At 44.4% G+C, this 25,614-nt stretch overlaps 1 protein-coding gene across 1 annotated transcript; it reads left to right on the top strand.

Annotated features, from left to right (window-relative positions):
* Window positions 1–4,625: 4,625 nt before the first annotated feature.
* THSD1 (thrombospondin type 1 domain containing 1) lies at window positions 4,626–24,339 on the top strand (the record flags this gene model as incomplete). The annotated part of the gene is made up of 4 exons (XM_079540663.1): window positions 4,626–4,683; window positions 10,566–11,522; window positions 19,079–19,237; window positions 22,973–24,339. The coding sequence occupies 4 exons, from the start codon at window positions 4,626–4,628 to the stop codon at window positions 24,337–24,339; spliced, it is 2,541 nt and encodes an 846-aa protein (XP_079396789.1).
* Window positions 24,340–25,614: the final 1,275 nt, after the last annotated feature.

Below are 25,614 nucleotides of genomic sequence, written 5' to 3'. Positions count from 1 at the left end.
CCTGGGCAGCCTGGTTTAGCATTAAACATGAAGGTTGGTGGCCCTGCATGTGGCAGGAGGGTTGGAGATTCATGATCCTTGAGGTCCTTTCCAACCCTGGCCATTCTGTGATTTCTGTGATATTGTAATGTTTTGCTCATTTTGAGTTTCAGATGGTAACTTTATTTACCTGACAGCTCCTGGCTGGGTTCCTCGAGGTGACTGGGAGAAGGCATCTGAGCTATGATGGGATGAGGTGGGCGAGAACAGGCCTACTGCAGGAGGGTGGAGTGAGGGCAGGGGCTGCTCTGCCAGGGATCTGCAGAGTACACATAGTTAGGGAGAATACAGGCTTTGTCTGATGCACATGTCATCTCAAAGCCTGGGGCTTGTTTGTGGGGTGGGTGATTGATTCCTCGTTAACTACAGCCCCCTTCTTCACTACAGCACTGATTTGTCTTTTGTCTGCCCTATGAAGAGGATATAGTTGCTGGGGGATATGTTGGTGAAGCTGCACGCTTGTTAGCTGTGCACACTAGCAGTGATAGCACCATCCAGCCTGCTCAACAACCAGTCTGCTCTCTGGCCTTTGGTACTCGTGGAAAATGCACTGGAAGTCATAAATCCAGTAGGTTTTGTTGTTGTTGTTGTAAAAGCTATCTGCCATCCAAAGCGAACATAAAATAGTGTGACTTTGGTTCTTGCACAGTTCCTGATATTGCAGTGCCCACGTGCAGTGGATTTGTTCTCCTAAAACCTGTCAGGCAGCAGAGTGCAGCTTCCGGCAAGAGCCTGTGCCAGAGGAAAGCTAAGTGATGAGACTAAGACCACATGAATAGAATAGAATAGAATAGAATAGAATAGAATAGAATAGAATAGAATAACATAGAATAACATAGAATAACATAGAATAACATAGAATAACATAGAATAACATAGAATAGGCTAGGCTAGGGTAGAACAGAGTAGAGTAGAGTAGAATCAGGGAATCATTTGAATTGGAGGGGACCCTTAAAGGTCGTCTAGTACAGCTTCCCAGCAAGGAACAGGGACATCTAAAAGGTATTTGTGGCAGAGGAAGGACTCAGTGTTTTCCTGGCATTTGTGCTACACGCAGACCTCTTGCTCTTCATCTCCAAGGCTTTTATGGCTTATGCTCTCCTTATCTGCCATTTCCAATTCCTTTTGGAGAGGAAGTCTTCTATTTCCAGTTGGCCCCTTTCACCGTCTCTTGGAGCAGAAAGCATCTTTTTGTGCTGCTGTCCCTCTGCTGCGTCTCACACAATGGAGGCTCAGTCCCTGCTGGTCCACCAGAGTAATAAATTAAAAAAGCCAATTATTCAAAGTCTGATAGTCTTCTCTGTTCCATCATTTTTCATCTCATCAAGCTAATGAACTCGAGGTAAAAAGATCTGCATAGAGAAGAAACTATTTAAGATACGCTGTCTGTCTTGAAAAGTAAGATTTTATGTGAGTACTAGAAAGGGAGCAATAGTGGAGCAGGGGGCAGGAGGCAAGGATGGGGAATTTTTAAGCGAAGGAGAAAAGAGTGCAAGGGAGAAGATGGCTGAGGGAAGGCTGAAAGGGAGAAACGTGAATCGGGTGCAGAGGTCAGTGCCATGTGTGCACAAAACTGAGATGGGGAGGGAGAGAAAGTCTGAGAGGAGCAAACATAGGGGAAAAAAGAGTGAAGGGAGAGGGGGAATGCAGTGCTAGGGATGGGTGGGCAGCCAGCTTTGTGCTGGATCAGAGCTCCAGGGCCTTGCAGGGGCTGCAGGGCTACACAGGGCTCAGCCCCAGCATAGGCTTTCCCAGGCACCTGGATGAAGTCCCTGGAAGTCAGTCTTGGTGCTGGTTCAAACACTCATCTGAGCTTGGGTGTTGCCTGTGCACCCTGCCAGAGCCTTTTCCTAAGCAAACTCAGATAACACAGATGAAAGAGTAAAAGGGAAGAGGGCTTATGGTCTGGTGAATGGAACGCCCAGAGGTGCTGGGCTGCGTCCACAGACGTCAGAAAAAGCTTCCACCCTGCACAGTTTCTGGTATAAATACAGCACAGGGGAATGGGAAGAGAAGAGCGGATTAAAGCTGCAGTTTGCTAGCATGGTGCATCTGACCGAGGCAGGAAGAGGAGCAGAAGTCAGGTCTCCTGTGTCTCCCTCCAGTGCCCCATCTCATGAACCACGCTGCTCTTCCATCTGTCAGCCTGACACGTGTGAATTAAAATGTGTGGCCGCTGTCTCAGGAGAATTCTCCCGCTCAGCCTTCTTTCTTTCTTCCCTAGGATGTGTTCTTTCTTCTGTCGCTTTGTTTCTTCCCGCAGCGTGTCACTTGTGAGGCTGCAATTAGGATTATGTGGATTTTACCTGCCGGTATGCGATGGTCTAAAAACGGTATTTGTAAAACACATTTGAAAAATACATAGCTGGGAAAGCTGGAGATGGAAAGGACCCGTTGAAGCTTTCAGCACGGCTGTGATTGTTGCCCACAAAGCATCTTTCTTCCCTCTTTAGTGCAGTGAAATTTCAAGCAGAGCTGCTTAATTTCTTCTGTTTTCCTTAAGTGATTGTGCCGTGGCTCTGCCAGCAGCCTGCCCCTGTGTGGAGGCAGGAGGTTTGTCTTCTGGTAATTTACAGTGTATCAGATGTGGGTGTTTGGGGTATCGCTGCTGCTATCTAATTCTGGAGCCTTGTCAGGCCTGTGGGCAGGCGATGATATTCCTCGTCAGATGGGTACAGCTATTGCTACAATGGGTCTGTGCTGAGCAAGCCACAGAAATTATTCTCTCCAGCCACGTGAATTATGTGCATGAGAGAAATCAGAGAGCAAATTGGCGTAGAGAAGACAGGAGAAGAAGCTAAAACAATTTTACAAGCTTTCAAAGAACACATCGGCTGTGTCGTAGGTCAGCAGTGCTAACAGTGTTACTGTTGAAATACCTCATTATTTTTGTGATTCCTGAAGATGCACCTCATCTTTGCCATAGCCCTGTGTTTCATGTTTACGTTCCACCATGCCTGCTGCCGTGCCAGTTTTCTCTCATAAAATTAGGTTGTAAACTCCACTGAACAAGAACTTTCCTGCTAGTTTGAGTGATGGTGAGTGCAGTGAGTCTGACTTTCTGACACTCCTTTGCAATGCAAAAGAGAGCAATTCTCATATTTTGAGAGTGGCTGCTTTGAGCTAGATTTTCTCTTTGTAGATACTCTGTGACTTCTGTTTCTGTAGCACGCTGTTGGTTTTGCTGCAGTCCTTCTCTTCCAACCTGTTTTATGTGATTGTTATGAGACTCGTGATGACTGCTTTAGAGCACATTGAAGTAAGATCCTGAAACTTTCCAAAAGGATCTCTATTTTTGTTTGCATAGACAATGCTACAGGAATTGTGAACTTAAAAAATTGTGGAGAAAATAGCTAAAAATATACAGACTGGCACGTGGGATCACACAGCTGAGTGATCTGAAAGACATAGAAAGCAGTTATGGGTCTTTTATAGAGCCAGGCAGATAACGTAATGTGTTATATAGAGCCAGTGAGATAACAATAGATTACTGAAAACAGTTTGAATTATGTAGCAGCAATAAACCTCTAGTGTCTACACGTGCTGAGGTGAGTTACATTTTGTACAGAATACTTGTTATTTTGCTGTCATGAATCACAGAATGGCCTGGGTTGAAAAGGATCACAATGATCATCCAGTTTCAACCCCCTGCTATGTGCAGGGTCACCAACCAGCAGCCCAGGCTGCCCAGAGCCACATCCAGCCTGGCCTTGAATGCCTCCAGGGATGGAGCATCCACAGCCTCCTTGGGCAACCTGTTCCAGTGCGTCACCACCCTCTGTGTGAAAAACTTCCTCCTAATATTGACCCTAAACCTCCCCTGTCTCAGTTTAAAACCATTCCCCCTTGTCCTATCACTATCAACCCATGTAAACAGTCGTTCCCCCTTTTGTTTATACTCTCCCTTCAAGTATTGGAAGGAGTCTTGATCTTAATATAAGACATGCACAAGAGCAGTTTCTGCAGTACAAAGGTAAATTCTTGTGGCCTATCTTTATTGTTGTGACTCAAGGGCTGACATATCCTGAGGGAAAATTTATTCTGTGATGAAATATAGTTGCACTTTTCCATTGATCCAATATTAATAGTGGTTGGATAAATGGGAGAAAAAAGTTAATTAATGCTTCTTTCTTTCTTTCTTTCTTTCTTTCTTTCTTTCTTTCTTTCTTTCTTTCTTTCTTTCTTTCTTTCTTTCTTTCTTTCTTTCTTTCTTTCTTTCTTTCTTTCTTTCTTTCTTTCTTTCTTTCTTTCTTTCTTTCTTTCTTTCTTTCTTTCTCTTTCTCTCTTTCTCTCTTTCTCTCTCTCTCTCTCTCTCTCTCTCTCTTTCTCTCTTTCTCCCTTTCTCCCTTTCTCTCTTTCTCTCTTTCTCTCTTCTCTCTTTCTCTCTTTCTCTCTTTCTCCCTTTCTTCCTTTCTTCCTTTCTTCCTTTCCAGATGTAGTCTTCCTCCTTGTATTTTATGAAACAAAGTAATGCGGCTGTAATTTTTTATCTTTCAGGTGTTCTTGAAAAAAGTGCCTGCACTTTAGAACTTTGGAGCTGAAGAAGGACATGAGGAGTAAAAGGACCTGGGATCTCACTGGTCAGAATGAAACAGATGTTGAAAGATTTTTCAAATCTATTGTTAGTAGTGCTCTGTGACTACGGTGAGTATTGGAGCTTACAAGGGAGAACTGTGAGTTGCATATTCATAAAGTGGTTTTGGATAGTGCTGTTTTCATTTTGTCTGCTGAAATAAAATCACAAAAAATCACTGCTCGCACAAGCCACCAGTGATATGCCCAGGATGTAGTCAAGGCCTTATGTAATATGTAGGTGGAAGAGACAGCTTTCATGAGCTGCTCCTCTGTGTCAAAGTGGCAGGAACATTTCCTGCTGTGAATTTGCTCTGTGAAGGAAGCAAGATAAGTGAGCAGATTTCTGTGGGCCTCATCGAGGGACTAACTGTGTTACAAGCAATAGCAGGAGCTCTGCTCTCTTCTGAGATTTGTATTTGGTAACATTTAATGCATGGTAGGTGATAGATCAGAGATCAGTTAAGTGTCTGTACCAAGGTGGGAGGAACCACAGCGTACAACTGCCCATTTCTATGAAAGTAGCTTACAGTGGTTGGATGAAATGTGACCATCTATAGTGCAGGTCACTTCCTATGGTTGAATGAGACCCCATGTGATGGACTTCACCCACCAATTCAGAGAAAACTTTTGAGGACAGGAGGGGTATTGCCTCCTCTGACTGTGAAGGAATCCAAAGGATGGGATTCATATTCATTCCATTTTGGTCATGTAGAATTAGTCTGAGTGTTGTTTGAGTAGTTCACACATAGATCAGCACATCTGAAGGGCAGTTACAACCTAACCACAGCCTGAGATTCAAAGGATGAGAAAGCACCTCCTTCTCACCTTCAGCTGCCAATGGAAGCTGGACATCTAGTTTGGGTTAGCTATAAAGTGGTTGCAAGCTGAGGGGCATACTATGCATGGCATCTATCTTTTCTAAGAATGCACTGCATAGAAGGTAGATTTGTAAAGTGAGTCAACATGCAGTTTAGAAATTTTGAAAGTAAGATCCTTAATTTATAAATAATATATAGATTTTCAAAAATTACATTCATAACTTAAAAGTTGTCAACCTCCCAGTTGAAGTACATTGTCAAACCGTGATAAAGAATGAAGTCATGCATTGCTGAAATATTTATAGCATGGGAAACTGGAAAAAGGACTGTTTTAGTTCCCAGTTATGACATGAGCTGTGGTAGTAGGTACGTCATGCATCAAAAGGCTGAAGATGTCTTACAACGGAGAGAAATGGACCAAGAAAGTGTGCAGTTTGCTCTTCCTGTATATGTGAGAAAACAGACACCTTCGTGTCTGTTCCATCTCCACTCTAGAACAAGGGATCATGAGAAGACAAAGAATTTAGGACTGCCCTCTTTTAGATGAACTCAAGTATAACAGAAGACACTTGCTTTTAGTACTATGTGTTATTTTAACAAGACAGAGTTGACTAGCAAAGTTAAGAATGGTGCACTGAATGGGAAATACAGTGAAGATAAAGGCTGTTGACGTAGTATACCTAGACTTCAGAAGAGCCTTCAACACTGTCTCCAGTGGTATTCTAGAGAAGCTGGCAGGCTGTGGCTTGGACAGGTGCACCCTTTGCTGGGTTAAGAACTGGCTGGATGGCTGGGCACAGAAAGTGGTGGTGAATGGAGTTAAATCCGGGTGGCAGCCAATCATGAATGGTGTTTCCCAGGGGTCAGTATTGCAGCCCGTCCTGATTAATATCTTTATTGATGACCTGGATGAGGGGATTCAGTGCACCCTCAGTAAGGCTGCAGATTACACCAAGGTTGGAGGAAGTGTCAATATGCCTGAGGGTAGCAAGGTGCTACAGGGGAATCTGGACAAGCTAGATCGCTGGGCTGAGGCCAATGGGATGAAATTTAGCAAGACCAAGCGCTGGGTCCTGCACTTGGGCCACAACAACCCCAGGTAAAGGTTGGGGCAGAGTGGCTGAAAGATTGTCTAGAAGAAATGGACCTCAAAATGGTGGTCGACACTCATCTAAACATGAACCAGCGAGTGTGCCCAGGTGTCAAAGAAGGCCAATGGCATCCTGGCTTGTATCAGAAACAGTGCAGCCAGCAGGAGCTGGAGGTGATCATACCTCTGAATTCTGCACTGGTGTGGCCACACCTCAAGTACTTTGTTCAGTTTTAGGTCCTTCTCTTCAGGAAAGACAGTCAGGCCTTGGAGCGTGACCAGAGAAGAGCAGCAAGGCTATGGAGGTGTCTGGAGCACAAGTGTTGTGAGAAGTGGCTAAGGGAACAGGGGTTGTTCAGCCTGAAGAAGAGGCTCAGGGGAGACCTTATAGTTCTCTACAACTGCCTGAAGGGAGGTTACAGCAAGGTGGAGGTTGGCTTCTTCTCCCAGCGATAGAACTAGAGGGAATGGCCACAAGTTGCACCAGGGGAGATTCAGGTTGGAAGTTAAGAAAAATTTCTTCTCTGAAAGAGTGATCAGGCACTGGAATGGGCTGCCCAAAGGAGGTGATTGAATTAACATCCCTGGAAGTGTTGAAGAAATGTCTAGATGTTGCACTAAGGGACACGGCTTAATGGGGAAATTTTGGTGATAGGTGAACGGTTGGACTGGATGGTCTTGGAGGCCTTTCCAACCTTGGTGATTCTATAGTTCTATAACATTAAATTCACTTAACCCAAGAAGGGAGGTGAATGATTGTGATATCCACTGCTTCTTGATGTGCCAGTCTTGTAGGCATTCACAACTAGTTGACTCAGAGGTAAAAGCTATTATTCCAGAACTTTATAGAGGGTGTGTAGTTAAAAGGTGAGTGAGTAGCTAAAAGGTGCAGTTGAACAGCTAAATCTCCGTTGCAAACTTTAGCTGTATTATATTTTCCCTTGTTTCTAAAGAAGAGTAGTCCATACTTCAGAAAATAACTTCTAGTTTTGTGTATACAAATCACTTCTTAGATAACTGTTTCCTTCATATGCTTATCTGTATTACACCAAGACTGTTTCAAATGTGTTTTAAATGATTAAATATAAATGACTGCAATGCTATAAAATAAAAACAACAAACAAACCGAACCAAAACAGGTATACAACAAAACTGTTTTCTCATTTCTTACTGGTTTTTCTGGTGCTTCTGGTGCTTTTTCTTCATAGCCCTGTGCTACTGGTTGCTGACAAGCCAACATCACAACCCAAGTTGGCTTAAATATAATTAAAAATAAATACCAGAACAGCATGCCACTCACTCTTCAACAAAACAGGGTTTTCCTTTTGATCTTTCTAAGAGGGAGCTCCTGCAAAGACCACTGTGGCATTTGGTTGGTGCCACAGCCAGGCTCCATTCAATGGGAGAAAATTGTAGTGACAACTAAAAATACACAAATTGAAAACTGCCCCTGGGGCCGAGGTTTGGCTTATGACAGAGATGTTCACATGCAGTAGGCTGGAGGGCAGTTGAAGGAGTACGCAGTGGAAGCTCACTTTTGCTGACTGTGAGTGGCCTTTTGCAGAAAACTGTTACATGGGGCACCTAGAAGTGCAAATTTTGCTATTAAATGAAGATGGGAGAATGATTCTGTGACCTGCAGTGCACCAGGCAGAACTCTGCAGTGCTGTAAAGGCGTCCTCCAGTAATACTTGCTTTCCTCACTTTTCAACAATCCAAATGAGGGTTGATGAGAGCTACATGGCAGACCCCTGGTCTCTCTCTCAGTGCTTTTCATTACTATCACACAAATGTTTTTCTTGAAAATTTGAAGCTTGATGTTGGAAATTTTCGTGTTGAGGTTTTGTCATGGTCTGATTTGTTTTTCTCTTAAAACACTTCAGCCAAGTTGAATCTGATCAAGTCCTTTATAGAGAAATATGTAAGTTTGCTCATGTTCAAATCAAGAAAAACCCAGCAACTTGTAAGCATTTCACTGGGAAACTGTAACACAGCTGTCAAAACTTCATGGTGCTCTGGGACATACTTTTTGTTCCCCATATGGAGGTTTGCTTGGACTTGGTCCATATCTGAGTCCTTGCAGATGAGTTTGCAATGAAGTTCTCCAAAGGGTCAAACATGTTCCATGTCCTTTCAGTTCCTCTTGCCAGCCCCACACGATACTGTGCATGCTTCAGCCCAGGCCAGCAGATTTCCCCATGCTTATAGTAACAGGCCCTCGAGTTGCATATACTGGGCTCTCCACTCATACATTCTTGTGTTAAAAGATGGTTGTTTAGTCAATGTTTGACAGTTTTCACCTTTATGTCTTTGCCTTGGTTCCTAACACTCTAAACAAGAATAGTGACATTTACTCATCTTTCTAGAACATTGCAGGGATAAACTCATTAATATTTCTAATACACTAATATACTATGATAAGAGCACAATAGCAGGATCCGTGGGGAAAATGAATAATTCTGTGTTATCAAGGTGAATTTTGAACGGTGCACAGTCAATAATACATGGGACCACCCAAGGAAGAACGAGAATAAAAGACCCTCTGGTAACAAGCATTATCCATCTGCCAAATGAGGCAGAATCTTGTGCAAAAAAGTAGTATTGAGTCACTCAGATGAAAGACTGACTTACAATACATGTATGTAAGAGTATATACGTGATTTATGTATGTAGGCTGTGCATACAGTCTTCATTCAGACATTATGGATGTGGTTAGAGCTGGTTATTTTAACCACATTATAGCTGGTGGGTCTTACTAGTGTACGCTGTGCCTCACCCTGACGTAAATGGCCTTAGCTGGTCAGATGAATTTCTTCCTGAAACTCACTTTCTGTTGACAGGAAAGTGAATCCAAGGTGACAAACTCAAACTGAAGCTTACAGTAGGAGCTGTCTAGTATTCTGTAAGATGAGTCCTGCTACTCCTAAATGCCGAGTGCTTGCTTTGGCACTTGCAGTGTTTTTCCAGCAAAGCTTTCTTTGAGGTAATCTTAAGACATATGTAACAGATTTAACAAGTTGAAGTACTGTTAGTTGATACTGCTTATGAAAGGATTGCTTTAACTGAGGTTTTATGCTCCCAGAGCACCTTCCATCCAAGACTCAGAAGCACTTTTCCAGACACTTTATTATATAGAGATGTCTCACAGCACATTCTGTATCTGGGATAGGTGTATGTAGTTCCCATGTTTCAGGTAACCTGTCAATGTCTGAAATCCTTAAGTTTCAGGCAACACAGAAAAACTAGCTGAGCTGAGAGCAGGAATGTGATCTTCCCAATCCAATGCTTCAGATATCATCTATCCCCACTAGTTACAGCATGTCTCGGGATAATTTGGCAACTTGCACAAACATGGTCATGCAAGAAGTGCATCTAAAAAGACTGTGCCATTTATTATGAAATGATGTCATTTAGACATGTTGCACCACATCTGAGACAAGAAAAGTGCTGCAGTCACCATCACTGTTATTTTCAGCCCTTTCACTCATGTGTCTGTGATGCAAATGAGCAAAATGAAAGATTCATAAGACAGAGCAAGAGAAGAGGCTTCAAAAAGCATCATGCAGATTTACTATCTTATTTAATTTGAGGGATATTTTTCATGTTTCTGTATTAAGAAACGACTATATTTTTTTACTGCATTACCACTGAAGAAGTTAGAACAGCTGACCATGGTGAAATGGACTATAAGAGTCTACAAGTGAAGGGAAGTTGAGGATTTTCGTGGTCTGTCCTTAGAAATGAAGTTTTCTGTACATCTTTTGTTTTTATTTGAGAAACCTTCTTTTAACCTTCCTTCCTAAACATGTTGCTACAGTGGACTTTGAGCTTTTGCAGATCACGTCCCTGCACAAAGGAAAGGTGAGCTATAACTGCTCTAGCTAGGACCTTTCTTTTAGTGAACTGATTCATTCACATTTAAGAGTTTAGCAGCCATTTCTTAAATATCCACTTCATAAATACATATTTTCTTCTTTATGTTTCATAAGCAGTTGGCTGCTGCTTTGATTCTTAATGCTGTTGTTAACCTGTTTTCATTTCAGTTCTTGGTGAAGTGGAGGACCTCCTGTTGAAGCATCCAGGTCATGTAGCCTTCAGCAACGACACAGTTTCTGTGGAATACCACTACTACAGTGGTAATGAGACAGCAGAGAACCTGTCCATCCTCCTGCTGGATGCCAACACCAACAAGATCATTGCAAGAAAACAGCTTCCAGCAAATCAGTCCCGGGGGATGGTAGAGTTTGAATGTTCCTATTTCACAAGTGCTGGAGACTTTTTGTTCAGAATGATCTCTCCCAGTGATAATAGCAGTGCTGCTGCAACCAGAGGAAGAACATCCACCCTCCATGTGGAATGGCCTGTATTTCACATTGATTTGAACAAGACTTCAGAGGTGCTTGGGAGCTCCCTTCAGGTTGGAGTTTTTACAAATGAGCAGCTGTGTGCCATGAACAAGACATTGGTTTCACTAGATGTGATATTCACCAGCACACTTTATGAACTAGGAAGAGTAAGCTCTGATGAGATGCTGGGCATTAGAACTAGCAAAGGAATCCCACTCTCTAGATCCCAGTGGGTAGAGTTTGACTGCCCACATGTTGGTCAAGAAATGTACATCACTGTGTTACTGAAATCGTTAGAAACACGTTCTGTTATTGCCTCTATGGGACCCATAGATCTCCACAAATTTGGATACAGACTGGTTGTGGCACCAGAAGCAGTGTGCAGAACTTTGGTTCAGGTCTTTGTAGTCTCACCGCCATGCACTTCTATCAGTGGAAAAGTTGTTGTCTATAAAGAGGCTCTCAGGCATCCTAGTTTGAGAACAGCTTGGCTGTATGAGAACACCATTCACCCAGGAGACAACAGGACAGAATTTAACTGCACTTTGTTCGATGTGGGAAAGAACAAATACTGCTTTGACCTCTATAATTTCTCAAACCGAAGCCTTTTCCCAACAAGAGTTAAGCAGTGTATGATGATCGAAAGGAATCTGGGTTTGTACCAATGTTTGTCTTCTTTTATCAAATATCAGCATTCTTTACAGCCAACGTGGATAATGATAAATGGGTTTGACTGTATTGTCTCTATTGCATAACTATTTTTTGGGTCTGCTGCATGAGAAAAAAAGAGTTGGAGAGGTAGATGGAAACAAATTGGATTAGACCTGTGTAGGGGCATACATTTAGTAACAAAAGCCACAGTGGTAGCTTGAAACTACTTAAACCAAAACAGTTTGGGATATTTAAAATGATGTATCTATCTAGTTTCAGTAAAACTGAAACTTGGCCTTCACAGTGATTTAAGAAGGCACAACAGTAGATCAGACCCATTGGAAACATTAAATCTAATCTCTGTACATACAGAGATACTACATTTATGTGTCTAGAAGTCAAGTGTCCAACATTGAGAACCCATCTACCTATTTAGTCAAGAGAGACAGACATCTCACAAGGGTGATTCATCCCATATAAAAATAGGTATAGAAGATAAATGGGCTGAGTCCATGTCTGGCTATCTTTTTCTCTACCATTTGCTGTGGGAGATTAAAAACCTACCTACTAGATACATAAATTTTGGTCACATGAATCAACGTCTAGCAACAGACACTTGTGGGTGTTTCTATCACCCTTCCAACCATGTCTCAGCTGCTGCTTAAAAGCGATCATGGCACATTTTATGATCAGTAAGGCCACCTGACAATCATGAGTCACATCTGCACATCTAAGTTCTTTTCTTCCAAGCAAACACTAGATGCATACAACTAGCTGGGGACAGTCTGTAGTCTGTGTAGTCCTTTGGCCATGACTGGGCATTCTCCAGGAGAGTGCTGGTTGGCAGAAGCCAAAACCATGGAGTGTAAGTGATCACAGTTAAGGAGTGATCGTAAATAGGGATGAACTTGGGCCGTTCCTCAGTCCTGTCTAAGGAAGATCCATGCATCTGTTTATATCTCTACAACGCACATAGATGGACCCTCATAGTCATTCAGGGGTAGGAGCCCAAGGTTTGGCATTGTCCACAAATCCCAGTAGCAAAGCAGGGTAAGACAAATGCATTTTTTTCCCTAATTTGTAGACGGCAGCCATAGCGAGGGATGGGCTGCATGTACATGAGGGGATAGGAGTTGGGTTAGGCTGTGTTTCCCACATCCTGGAACAGAAAAGTAAATGTTCCGAAGGCTTGGTGCAGGCTTGCGTCCATAGGTAATGAATTAATCTTTCCCATGAGCATACTTCAAAGAGCTTGGCTTGAAAGGCTGGAGATATATTCTATACCTCCCCACCCTTGGTCTTCCTGAGAAGGAAGTGCAGGTCTGAAGCCAAAAAAGGGTCACTGCACTTCCTGGGCAGGTCTCTGAGGAGATCAGTGGGGCCAGGGGCACGGAACATGTTCTATAGCATGCGGTCCAGGCACAACCTACTTTAACAAGGCTTCTAGCGTTGTGTGGTTTTACTTCAGGCTATCTCACAAATTTTAGAACTGTTAGCCCTTTAATTAACAATCTGTACTAAGAATGACCTCTATTGTCACCACATGCCAAACGTGGTACGTAGTTCTCTTTTGCTTAACTTTCCAACTATATTCTCTGTTGGCACTCTCTCTCTTTGGCACAAGAAAGTCCGCCTAAAAATGAAAGCGTTTCTCCTTAATCAAGGTAATTCTCAAGGAAAAAGGAAGAGAGAATTCTAATTCTTCTTCTGTGCATGGGTGGTATTTTTATGTCACGCTGATACTATCTAGCTAATTACCCAGAGAGATGAATATGCAGGATATGACATAGCTGTGTTTCTGTGTCCAATATTTGACCGTTTTAATTGGTGAAATCCACCCTAGGCAACAACTCCCTGCAATTTGCTGTGTTTCCTGGGCTGCGCGGTAGCACCATCCTTGTGACTGCATTCGAAAGAATCAGGCTACCTGCGTGCTGAACGGCTTGAAGTCAATAGCTGGCAAGTTAGAGGTGTCACATCCACAAAGCCGATGAAAGCGTAACCACATCGCGTAGCCGTAAATAAAACGTCAAACTGAAATTAATTAGGCGGCAGCACATCTGTCTTTGTGTCTGTGCAACTTCAAAGCCTCCAGGCAGCGTTGAGAGGAGCGGGCTGCGCTTGGAGGAGCGCGTCAGCCTGAAGCCACGGCACGCAGAGCGAGCCTGTGGTGCCAGAGGTGGCTGCCGGCCTCTGACTGCCTCACAAGGCCCTGTCCTGAGCCTCTGGCCCTGAGGGAGGTGCAATGAGCCTCCGCTCCCGTTGATGGCAGCCAGCTGCTTCACGAGGCCTTCTCCAGAGCCCCTGACCGTGCCTCACTGCACTGTAGGTAGACCTGCACCCCTGATGGCTCTCCATGTAAAAAGTGCTTCTCTGCTCAGATCGCTGATATTCTTCTGCCTTGTGCTTCTGAGCTTGCTCAGGTTAAGGGCAGTTAAATCGTTGACTGTGGTCTCCTGTGTGGCGTGGGCCATTGCAGTCGTCCAGTTACGCTGGTAAGGAGCCCACAGCCGGTCTTTGCATGCAACTGCTGCTCATCCTCCGCAGCCATCCAGTGTTTTGCTGAAGGCACCACCAAACAGAGACCCTTCTAGTAATTTCTCTCAACACTGTGCTCTGATGTAAAAGAAGAAAGGATGTGGCATGCAGTTCGTAAGGAAGCTCATCTAGCTTCATCCTCTAGTGATTGGCTCTTCTGCTAGTCTCTCTGCTAGACTAGACAGCTGTTTCCTATCCATTGTGTTCCCCTTCAGAAGCATTTGCACGTCCAAATTGTGTCAGTCCTTCCAGATAATCTCAGTGTTCTTTTTAATAAGCTGAAAAGATTGAGTCTTTAATTGGAAAGCATTTTCTTCAGGATTTAATTAATTTTCTGGCTCTATCTGCCTCTATTTCCTTTTTTTTTTTCTTTTTTTTAACAGTACTTTTAATTTCACTACACAGACACCAACTTTGGTGCCTTCTAACATCCTCCTCACCGATGCCGTTTGAGCAGCAACACTCTCCTTACCCTGACTTATTGCTCCACAGTTTTTAATTCCGCAGATGGCATTGGCTTTGACCCTACAAACGCCTCCCGAGCTGCTCTTGCATGTGACCTCTTAGTTACGATCTACCATTCTACAATCTCTGTGCTTTCTGCCTACGTTTTGCATTTTGCTGATTTTACAACTTAGCTGGCAACCTCCATTGCCCCATGCACTATGTACTTATGTCATCACAGTAGTGACATATTTTCTCATTAACGATTTTATATTTACTTTCCTGTCACTGAGGCAAGCGTTGTACAGAACAAAGCATTATACTAATTCCTTTGAAATCTCTCCAAATGCATTCCCACTCGGTGATGATTTTCTGTTGACAACTGCATATCAAATCTGTCACTCAGCCAGTTCTTACTCCATTTAGAATACAGTCTATTATTATGAAACAAAGGTATTGTCTTGTAAAAGATGAAGTATCTGAAATCATTAAAGCTATCTTCATCCAAACCGCAAAAGATGAGATATAGTTTATTTTGCAACTACCCATTTTCCATAGGTCAGGCATCAGTTGTGTTCCTGACCCTTCTTCCATCCATCTCATTACTCCTCATCCTTGGCAGGGCTTGGGCAGCCCGTGGAGCAGGAGTCTGTCTGCTTTGTGCCTGCAGTAGGGAAAAGGTTCCTGATGACCCATAGAGAGCAACAGCTCTCCCATCAGGAGCCGTCAGCTTCAGAGCAAGTGTCACAAAAATGCCCCTGCTTTCCAAGACTCTGAATCTTACCTATTAGATGTGGGGAGAATGTCTATCAGGTGTGAGCCAGTGCTTGTGAAACTTTCTGTAGACACTAACTGGAGAACCTGTGAAAAAATAGGAGAGATGTGAGTCACTTAATTCATCTCAGTGGGGTGCTAACTGTTTCCCACAGATGACTTAGAGAGAGCCATGCAGAGTTCCCTGCATCTGACGGAATCGTCTGAATGTCTGAGAAAGAAAAGTGCTAGATGATTTTACCCAGCAGCAGAAGTGCTGTAGGCTCATTCATTTCAGTGTGTTATCCTGTGCTTTACGTGCTTAGACTCTGAGCCCCCAGCAGTGAGACTTCTGCTCTCCTTAGGAAGACATCCTATATCTAGCCATTGTCAAGCTGGAGTCGTTTGGGATGCCTGATAAAATTAATCAGTAGTGCTGCAGCATAGAAAGGGACACACTTTTTGTGTATTTCCAGTGTTAATTAATTTTTTTTACAGTTCTTAGCTACACTTCTGAGGCCAGTTTCAACTCTGATCTAAGTCCTAGTGGAGCTTATTGCCTTTATTGGGATGAGTTTTGTTACCTTCTCTGACATCTGACTTCTTCCAACTATCCAAAGAAGCTGCTGGGGGGCCCCCAGGGCACTAGAAGTACAGATGTTGCTCTCAAAGGGAAAGCAGAAGGTGGGAAAAGACCTTGTGAAGGGAGCAGTAGTTGGTAAACAGGGAGTAAGTGGAGTATCCAGGAGTCAGGCAAGGATACAAGACTACCATCAACTTCTTGCTCCCTGAGTAAAGTAGTATGAATCAGACCTGCCAGTTATCTGTAGGAAGATCTGGGAACCAATTAGCTCTGTTGCCTGAATTGCTCTTTGGTTTGCATTTATTTAGAAACAGACTAATTTGGGGAAGCACATTTTGTGCCCCAGTCGAATTCTCTTACGCCATTGAGTTCTACATCTCCATATCCCCAGCATTTTAAGAATACATCAGGTGTTGTGGAGTCACAGGGATAGCTCTGAGCTTCTGAGAAAAGATTTTAGGCAATGTTCCTACAGTTCTTAAAGGTGCTGGTTTGTGGGGAAAAGTCTGTAATTAGCCCAGGCACAGTCTAGGTTTTCTTCTTTTACAGGGATCATCGTCCTTTCATTGTCCAAATTAGAAGCTTGTTGGAGCATGCCACCATGTCAGCTAACCTGGGTTTTATTCCCATAGAGAAGCACAGGATGGGTGAGAGGAATGTTTTCCCAGGTCTCATCCAAACATCACTGCACCTGGTCTCAAGACCTGGAAACTGATCTCAGCTTTCACAAGTAGCCTGCACTCCCCCACGCTAGCAGAGGCATTTGCGTGAACCTGTAAATAGTGATTTTATCCCATATTGCTGGTCTTGCTGGAGAGCTTAGGACAGTCATACATGGGAGGCTGGGAAGGTGATGCAGAGCATTCCTTGCTGGCTCTGCTGTTGGGTAGCATCACAGACACAGTCTCACAGAATGAGGACGAAATACAGAAGTTGGAGGGGAAATACTTCAGCAGAGCAACAATTAACACAGTTAATTGAGTTTATCTTTCATGTCGACAGATCTGCCAACTGTCAGCTATTTGAAACTAACTCATCAATGAGATGTCTTCATGTTGATAATTGATTCCTCAAATGCGTGTAGAAAGAATTCACACTTATTAGTGCTAGTTTGCACCGCATACCTTCTGGTTTTTCCCCTGGCGCTTTGGATCTGTTTGTCTTAAATGGAGGTTAATTATTTTGTTTCCTTGGGGGAGAATAAACTCTGCTTCATTTTCTTTTGCATTCTGGTAATTGCAGGAGGTTGCAGAGCAAGTTGCAGGGTTTAACTCTCTGTCTCTCACAGGGGCTGGAGCGCTTCCTGCTCTCCTGCTGCTGCAGGCACACATTCGTAGCCCCAGAGCTATGGATGCCAAGTGTTCCAGCTAAGGAACTCCATGCCCTCAGCTGAAGCTGAGCTCTGTGAAAAGAGCCTGAAAGCAATGGGCATGTCATGGGTTTGACATTAGAATTAGAAAATTACCCATCCTAAATGTTATGTACATTGAAGCTCACAGGCTCAAATGTAGAGGCCCCTCCAGTTGAGGGGGGCCTCAAATGTTGAGCACCCTACAGTATAACAAGTGGCAGCACTGGAGGCAGCCAGAACCTTCATGGATCTGGCCCTCTATCTGACTGTTATTAGTGGAAGCTAAAACGAGCAGGGAGTGTGGAGATAGGGAAACAAGCGAGCTCATGCACTGGAAATGATGGGACTAATTTATCAAGCTGCTTACATAAATTGATCTGCAAGGAACTTTGTGCTTCTCCTGCTCGTCCCCCTTCTTCTGCCAGTGGTGGGACACTGCTGGGGTCCTTCGTGACACTGACATCAAGAAAAACGTCCTGAGACCCCAAGGAACTATGCCACCATGAAGGGCATTGGAGGAGGGACTGTTTGACTACTGATGATGGCCATGCTTTCCTGCTTCCTTCATTGATACCAGCTCATAGCTGGTGGGGCCAGGGTGTGTTTGTTCAAGCTTCGGACCGTGAATATCTCATTGCTGCTGTAGGGTTGGAGGTAAATGCAGAGATCCTTTGACTTCACATGGACCTGGAGCACAGTGCCACCAGGCCCCTCAGTGTTCCCCCCCGTGCTCCACAAGGCCATGCAGATGTACTGCAGCATGCATGGATATAGCATGAAATCACAAAGCCATTTCCAGTCACAAAGCATGACAGTTGTGCAGCACTGGATGTTGTTCACTGATGAGGAGCACTGAGGCATTCCAGCAGCAGAGCAACTGTGTAAGAAAATTAAATATCATGACCTGGGTTGGCACTAGCAACCATAAATTATTTAAAAGAGCAAGCTTTAACAAATCCAATTTGCTTTTTGTAATTTATCTGATTTTCTGTTTTATCTCTGAGCAGGGAGATGGAGTAATTGCTCTGTTGTTTTTCTTCCTAATGCATTTTAAAGACAGGTATTGAGTCAACTGACCAATCAGACAGTCCCCAGAATACTTATCCTTAAAGACTGCACTTGGACTCATCTGTTATTTTGGAACTGGAAGTCAGAAATGGTCCCCTTCTGTCTCGGGGTCCTCACTGCTATAAAGTTTGGGTGTTGAGCACTGGATGAGGATGTTACCTTAGCAAGAAAGGGATTGCATTTAAGTATTGAGTTAGCATTAGAACCTGAGCCTGCCTCCACTTAAACAAAATAAATAAACCTGCAAAATCTCATCTTGCGTTAATGGCTGAAGCACGAGAAATAAAACAACAGGGATCTGTAAAGCTGTCAGATGAGTGATTCAGTAACGTGTTTGTGTGCTAAGAGGATCATAAAGAGGAAAAACAATATTGCCTTTTCATTAGGCCTCATAGGCTTCTTGTCCTTTCACAATTATATAAATCAGGAGTAACTACACTTAAGTCAATGAAGTTATCCTGCTGTAAAAGCAGTATTTGCCAGGTAGGAATTGGACTCACGAATATATAAATTACTAAGCCATTAAAAAGATTTGTGGATTAATTTCTATTTGCTGTTGTTCCAGACAGCTCTTGCCAGCCTCAGTTAGCTGAGTGCTGCATAGCATGGGGCAAAGAAAGGAAAGCGAAAATGGGAGTTTTGCCCCAAGCTGGTGGTAACGGGAGCAAGTCCCTGGATGCTGCCTGCTCTTTTGGTGTTGCAGTTTGCACTGTTTGGTTATTTATTGCTCTTCTTAAATAACAGAGGATAGTTAAATGCCTTTCTCCATACGGACAAGGAGGTAGGTGTGTTTCTCATTGCTGTGAGCTTGTGTGTTTGCAGAAACATGGAGCCCATGGCAGCCCTGGAGCCCCTGCAGCGTCACCTGTGGAGACGGCATCCGGGAGCGCTTCCGAGAGTGCCTCACCTCCTCACCTGTGAAACCAGGCTGTGCTGGCTCCCCAAAGGAGACCTCCTTGTGCTCGCTAGAGGAGTGTCTGAGTACGTAGCTCTGCTCTCCTCTTCCCGTGGCCTCATGTTGCAAAATCCAGCGACGTATAGTTAGGAGGGCTTTGTAAAATGGAAGTGTCCAAACTCTCCTTCAGTCCTACTGATTTATGGAGGGATGTCACATTTCTGTGGTTGACAGGAGCATACCTGTGTTTGTGGGACAGCTGGAGATAGGGCTCCAAGACTTCTGCGTGCTGGGCATGCTACGGAAGTGGTTTAAAACGTGAGTTTTAGGGACATGTTTAGTGGGCATGGTGGTGATGGGTTGATGGTTGGACTGGATGACCTCAGTGGTCTTTTCCAGCCGTAAAGACACTGTGATTCTATGAAAATCTCCACATGGCTGAGGATTTAGGGAAGGACTGCAGGAAAGATCTCAGGGCCAGGGGAACAGGGAAGCAAGAGTGGGGTTGGTCTCTTCTCGCTGGTGACAGATGACAGGACGAGGGGAGATGGCCTCAAGTTGTGCAAGGGGAGCAGCAGCCAGGGGAGATTAGTTTCTAGGTTGGATATCAGGAAACATTTCTTTAGAGAAAGGGTTAAGCACTGGAATAGGCTCCCCAGGGAGGTGGTTGAGTCACCATCCCTGGATGGTTTAAAAAACATTTGGATGTGGTGCTCAGGGACATGATTTAGTGGAGGGTTGGTAGTTAGGGTAGTATGGTTTTGGTTGGACTTGATGATCATTAAGGTCTTTTCCAACTTGAGCAATTCTATGATTCTATATCTGGTACAATATCTCAAAGACTGTAGGCAATGGAAATGTATTATAAAGGTAATTTTCTGGCTTGCAACTGGAGGAATTATTTATTTTTTAAGTCCTTTGGAAAGGTGTGGAAAAATCTACTGCCACAACGAAGATACCTGTAAAAGAGCTGGTGATGTATGTAATACATAAAATGTGCAGTATGCTGGGATTCATGAACCTGCAGTAGTGGGTGTTGGGAAGTTCTCCAGTGCCACCTGCATGGGACCTCGTGGTTTTAACAGAGTATGGAACTCTGCCATATTTCTGTTTCTTATGCTGCTTCATAATCAACTTTCAAATTGTCTCTGCTTTGATGGGAGAGATTGGAGGTCTGTCTGCTCAGAACCTGGCTGATGTAGGAGATGCAATGTCCTCATGTCCCTTAGGTGCCACTGCCCAGCAGGGATGGGTAAAGGGGGGCTCACAGGGCCATGCAAGCTCCTGGGCTCTTAGGCTATAATTTAACAGATTACAGCTATAAACTATCTATCTCTGTGCTATTATAAAGCGAGCAGTGCCTTACTGCTTGCCTTGGCTGCTTCCGTGCCACTTAATCCCTTCTGCTGGCAGAAATGTAGTGTGGAGAACTGGAGTGGATCCAGCTAAAAAGTGGGTAGTCTGGGGCTTTTGTAAGTTGCATAGCACATGGACATTGCAGTGCTTGTGCCACTGAAGATGGAAGAACAGCAGAGGGGGAAAACATGTAGCCACAGCAGGAAAATGCAGGACTGCTCTTTCGATGAGAGCATTGGCTTGAACCAGCTTCAGAAGGTTTGTTGAACATTACTACATTGTTTCTAGAAGGTAGGAAAGAAATGCATTGTGGAGCATTGTAAGAAATGGTGCTGAGCAAAAGGTCAGGTGAAAGGAAAAGGAAAATATTAAAATATAAATATCATTACAAATGATATTCCATATAGCCAGGTTTTGCATTTTGTCAGTCTTCATTTTAGGAGTTTGTTGTTAAGGTTTCTAATGTTTTTAATCACCAGATAAGGCTGTCTCTGTGGACTTTCTTATATTGTAAAGCTGCAAGTGTAAGAAGAGGGGAACAACTCAGAGGGCCACAGTTTGAAGCTAATGGCCTGCTCTAGGGGCGGTCACCTTCTCTGTGCCGATCTCCTTCAGACTGCTGAGGGCAGGAGTGATACCAGGGGCTAGCTTGTCTTCTAAAGCTGTCTTATCTCAGCCTGGGATCGTCTCTCCCTCGGCTGCCCACACTTGCCCAGAGCAATTCCAGCCCGACCGTGTCTGCAGTCAGCAGTCCAGCAGATGGAGCAAATGGCTGAATAAGTGGAGAGAGAAGCAAACCCTGGTAACTTAACCCTGTTTCAAACGTCACTGTTTGCTACCTGTTAGTTGCATAATCCAAATGTTATAGCACAATGCACATTACAGATAGAAAACGGAGTATTTAGAAACTGAGCAAAATGAAACTGAGAAAAGGATGAGCAGTAGATGAATTACTCTGCACCAGTGCTAATGACCAGGTCAAATGCAGGTCCTGCTTTCTCTGCTGGGATCAGAACAGCAGTGCTCTATGCCCTGGGTGTGGTGGTGCTGGGCTGAATGTAGGTTTTAGGGATCCTCAAAAACATTCAACAGGCAGTGCTGCTGTTCCTCGTGCTGATATTAAGCTCTCAGTGTGGTATGAAGATCAAAGTTTAGTTCACAGCAGGATTTTTCAAAGGTTTTCGGGCTGCCATTGCAGCTCTGAGTCAAAGAAATGGGCCTCCAGCACCCTGCACATCCATTATTGTAGCAGCCTGAGACCTTCTAGGCTATGTTTGCTTGTGCATTTGTACATCTTGCACACTTAATAGCTTGCTGCTGAATGAGCGTTTTTCTGGGTTTTAGGCAGTACATTCAGACTGGTGTCTGCCTCTCATTATTCTACACACGTTTTGCATGGTGGACAGTCACTGCGAGGCAGGCATGGCCAGATTTACAACAGACTGTCCATGGCTTTGATGCAAGGCTCTGGGTCCTGGATCAAACTAGAAACTGGGGCAAAGCTTTAAGTGGTTCAGTCTGTGTTCACAGCTTCATGGCCAGCTCTTGACCACCACAACTGAGCAGCTTTGTCCTCCAGCAGCATTTTCATGGCCTTATGAAGATGTTTAGCTGTAACGAATTAGGAAATGAGTGCTGTCTGCTGGAACACCTTACATGCTTTCAGTTATGCTGTTTTCTGCTTGGGGATGCCACTGAAATGCTGGAGACCTTGTCCAAAACAAGAGTTACTTCTCTCTCAGTGGTTCAGTGTTGCGATGTAACCTTCAGGAAGGAGGTTTAAATGCTATGGAAATCTTTGAGATGTTCGTATTTCAGTTAGTATTTTTCACTTTTTGAAGGTCCATCTCCAGTTCACAACAGAAGTTTTAATGCCAGTATAGCCATGGCAGCAGAGCAATGGAACCTCATTTAGGAACCTGCCGTGTAGGGGGAAGGCTTTGTCTTGTGTGGTCGACAACACTGGGAAGTGGAAGAAGCACCTGCAAAGGACTGCTCTGTTAGTGCTGTTTCTCTTCAATCTGCAGGGCTCACAAGTTGATAATTTTCACACCCCTTAAGTCACCCTAAAAATAATGTTAAAGTGATACCTGTACTACTCTCCTGTTATTTTTACTCCTTTGCATTACTTTTCAGCAGGGGATCTTGATGTACTTTATAAAAGAGGGCAAGTATTATCATCCTGTTTTACACTTATTTAGGAGTGTCTTTTGGAGAGAGCAGAACAGGCAAAGGTGACAATTACATTTGAATGATCTGTGGGTCCCTTGATTGAAAGTAAGTAGATCTGGTCCTGCCACTTTGAAGTGAGCCATCTGCAGTCAGTCTTCTGCAGTGAGCAAATCGTATAGACAGACCACTTACTGTACTGTATTAATTAGTTACTCTATTGAAGTATCCATTCTAAAATACCAACTTCTGTTGACAAATGTAACTCTGGTGACAGACTGTGCTCTTTGTTACAGCTGTCAAGCCTCCCACCCCACCTTCTGTCCATCCAGGAGAGGACCAGAAAGCAAACAACATAGTCACCATCACAGGTATCTCCTTGTGCCTGTTCATCATCTTTGCCACTGTTCTCATCACCCTGTGGAGAAAGCTCTGCAGAGCTCAGAAGTGCAGCACGGCTGTGCATCGGAACTCCGTCCATTCCCCTGGCTTCCGAAAAAACTCTGACGAGGAGAACATCTGCCAGGGCAACAAGCAGCGGGACAGCTTCACCGAAGTAGGGGATGCCCCCGTTCACATTCCTCTGACCTACAGGCGAAGCCTTCAGTTTGCCCAAGAAGACGATGCCTCTGGAAGCGAGAGCTTTCAGCCAAACGCCCAAAAAATAATCCCTCCGATATTCAGCTACCGCCTCGCACAGCAGCAGCTGAAAGAGATGAAGAAGAAGGGCCTGACTGAGACCACCAAGGTGTACCACGTCTCTCAGAACCCCCTCACGGACACGGTTGTTGGTGCCACCACGATGCTTCCCCTGACTGCAGAAACCCAAGAGGAGGGAGTGGCCAACAAATTCAGGATCAAATCTCCGTTTCTGGACCAGCCGGCCGGTCAGCCCAAATTCCTAGGAGAAGGCTGTAACCCGAGGCTGGATTTTCCGTTCTCCCAGGCTGGTGCTGCATTGAGCCCCACGCAGACCTTGACAAGAAGAGCTCATTTCAAACACCCGGATAACAGAGGTGAGTTGTCCGAGAGGGGCTGCCACAGAAACCCTCAGTTTAGAAGAACAGCCAGCTTTCACGAAACAAAGAAGGCCAGGCCTTTCAGAGAGAGAAGCATGTCCACCCTCACCCCCCGGCAGACTCCTCTGTATACCTCCAGGACCAGGATGTGGGACCAGTGCTTGGAAGACAGGACGCGGCCAAAACCGAGGAACCCAAACCCAGCCTCTGAAAAGCTGGATCAACCCCACGGCGCCGCGCCGATGTGTGAACATGGCACAAAAGGCCACCACAGGCCATGTCCGCCTGTGAAGAAGCTGGATCTGATCGCCGATCGCCAACATGCCAGTCAGGACAGGGCCCCTGAAAAGCCTGAGCCCAGCAGGAGTAAGCGGGGTTCTTCACCTAACCCCAAAGGTGCCTGGCGGAAGGAAACGAGCTCCGCTGGCAAAGAGAGTTACCAGAGAGGCCTCGCTGTAAGCCCTGCCCAGTACCGAAAGGACAAGTGCCAGAGCTTCCCGGTGGACCCTGAATTTGCCTTCTACGATAATACCACCTTTGGCTTAACGGAGGCGGAGCAGCAAATGATCGATCTCCCTGGGTATTTTGGCTCAAACGAAGAGGACGAAAGGAGTACTTTAAGTATTGAGAAGCTTGTGATCTGAGGGACTCAGTGCAACCGCATAGGAGGGGAGTGTGTAGGAGCAGGTCTGCAACATCTGCTGGATTCTGCTGAGAGGAGCAGTGGGAATTATGTTCTTCCGCTTGGAGAAGGAGGGAAATCCCAAAGTCTGACTTGCGGGAACGCATTCCTATATAATGACTAGAAAGTGCTTTCATATAATTATTTTTTGTATGTGTGTGTCTAAAAATACACACATGATACCCTGGGAAAGCTCGTGTTAGTGAAGGCGTGACACAGGAGCGATCCACTGGGTTTTGTTGCATAAAGCAGTCACCTTTCATGCTTCAGACATCATGAACCCCATTGATCTAGACATTTTCGTCTCATGAAAACCTTCTACTAGTAGATGATGATGTCCTAAGAGATCCGTTTTCCAAACATCTGTCCTAATTAGTGAATCATTTCCCATTTAGGAAGCACAAACCCCAAGCTGCGAGCGATTTCCATCATTTTTTGTGGTCATTATTGAGCTGTGTTGATTGGTTGTAATTGCTGAAATATGTCATGTGTTGGTGCTTCTCTTTGCTGGTTGGGTGAAAGTGCAAGCAGTGCATACTGCACATTTGGAGAGAAAATGGAGGGGGTATTTTTCATCCTTCGGTGCTTTGATGTTCTCTTTCTGCCAGTATTTGTAGCAAAAAAATACGGTGATGTGCAGATATTTGCAGGAGATAGTAAAAAAGAGCATGCTGATGGGAGGGGCAAAGAAAAGTATTAAGTTGTAGCCCTCAGAAACCTTAGTGGAGTGCTTGAATAGCCATAGTGGGCAATGGAAGCCGTCTGACCACCCGCCCATTCTGTGATCATCATTGCCTTTATTGAGCAGTTTATTTTCTGTGTCAATTAAACAACAGTAATACTACTGCAGCAAGTTCAAAATAAATTATGGACAAACCCTGCGAAGAACACATTTATTTGGTAAATACCTGGTTTGCAAATCGAAAGGAAAAAGGCTTGTCAACATCTGTCGATTCCCAGAGAATTTGGAGGTGAAATGCAAAAGTTACATTGGTGTTTTCTTTTTCATGCTTTAAAATCAGGAATTATAAATTGTGATTACACAGTGCTGCAGGAATTCAGAGCTGGGTCGAAACCCTGACTGACAGCAGAGACAGAGCTCGGGCCAGCGAGAATGACTCAGGGTGTTTGCTTGGCGTTCGTTGGAGCAGCCGCCTCTTCAGAGTCTGCAGGGACAAGGGGAGCGCTGCTGGGCGCAAGCAAGGAAAGAAAAGATACTGGCAGCAGAGGATGGGAT

This window comes from Tetrao urogallus (assembly GCF_951394365.1).
Source record: "Tetrao urogallus genome assembly, chromosome: 1".
Taxonomy (NCBI): domain Eukaryota; kingdom Metazoa; phylum Chordata; class Aves; order Galliformes; family Phasianidae; genus Tetrao; species Tetrao urogallus.
Note: the sequence above shows the minus strand (reverse complement) of the source record. Positions and strands in the feature narration are given on the sequence as shown.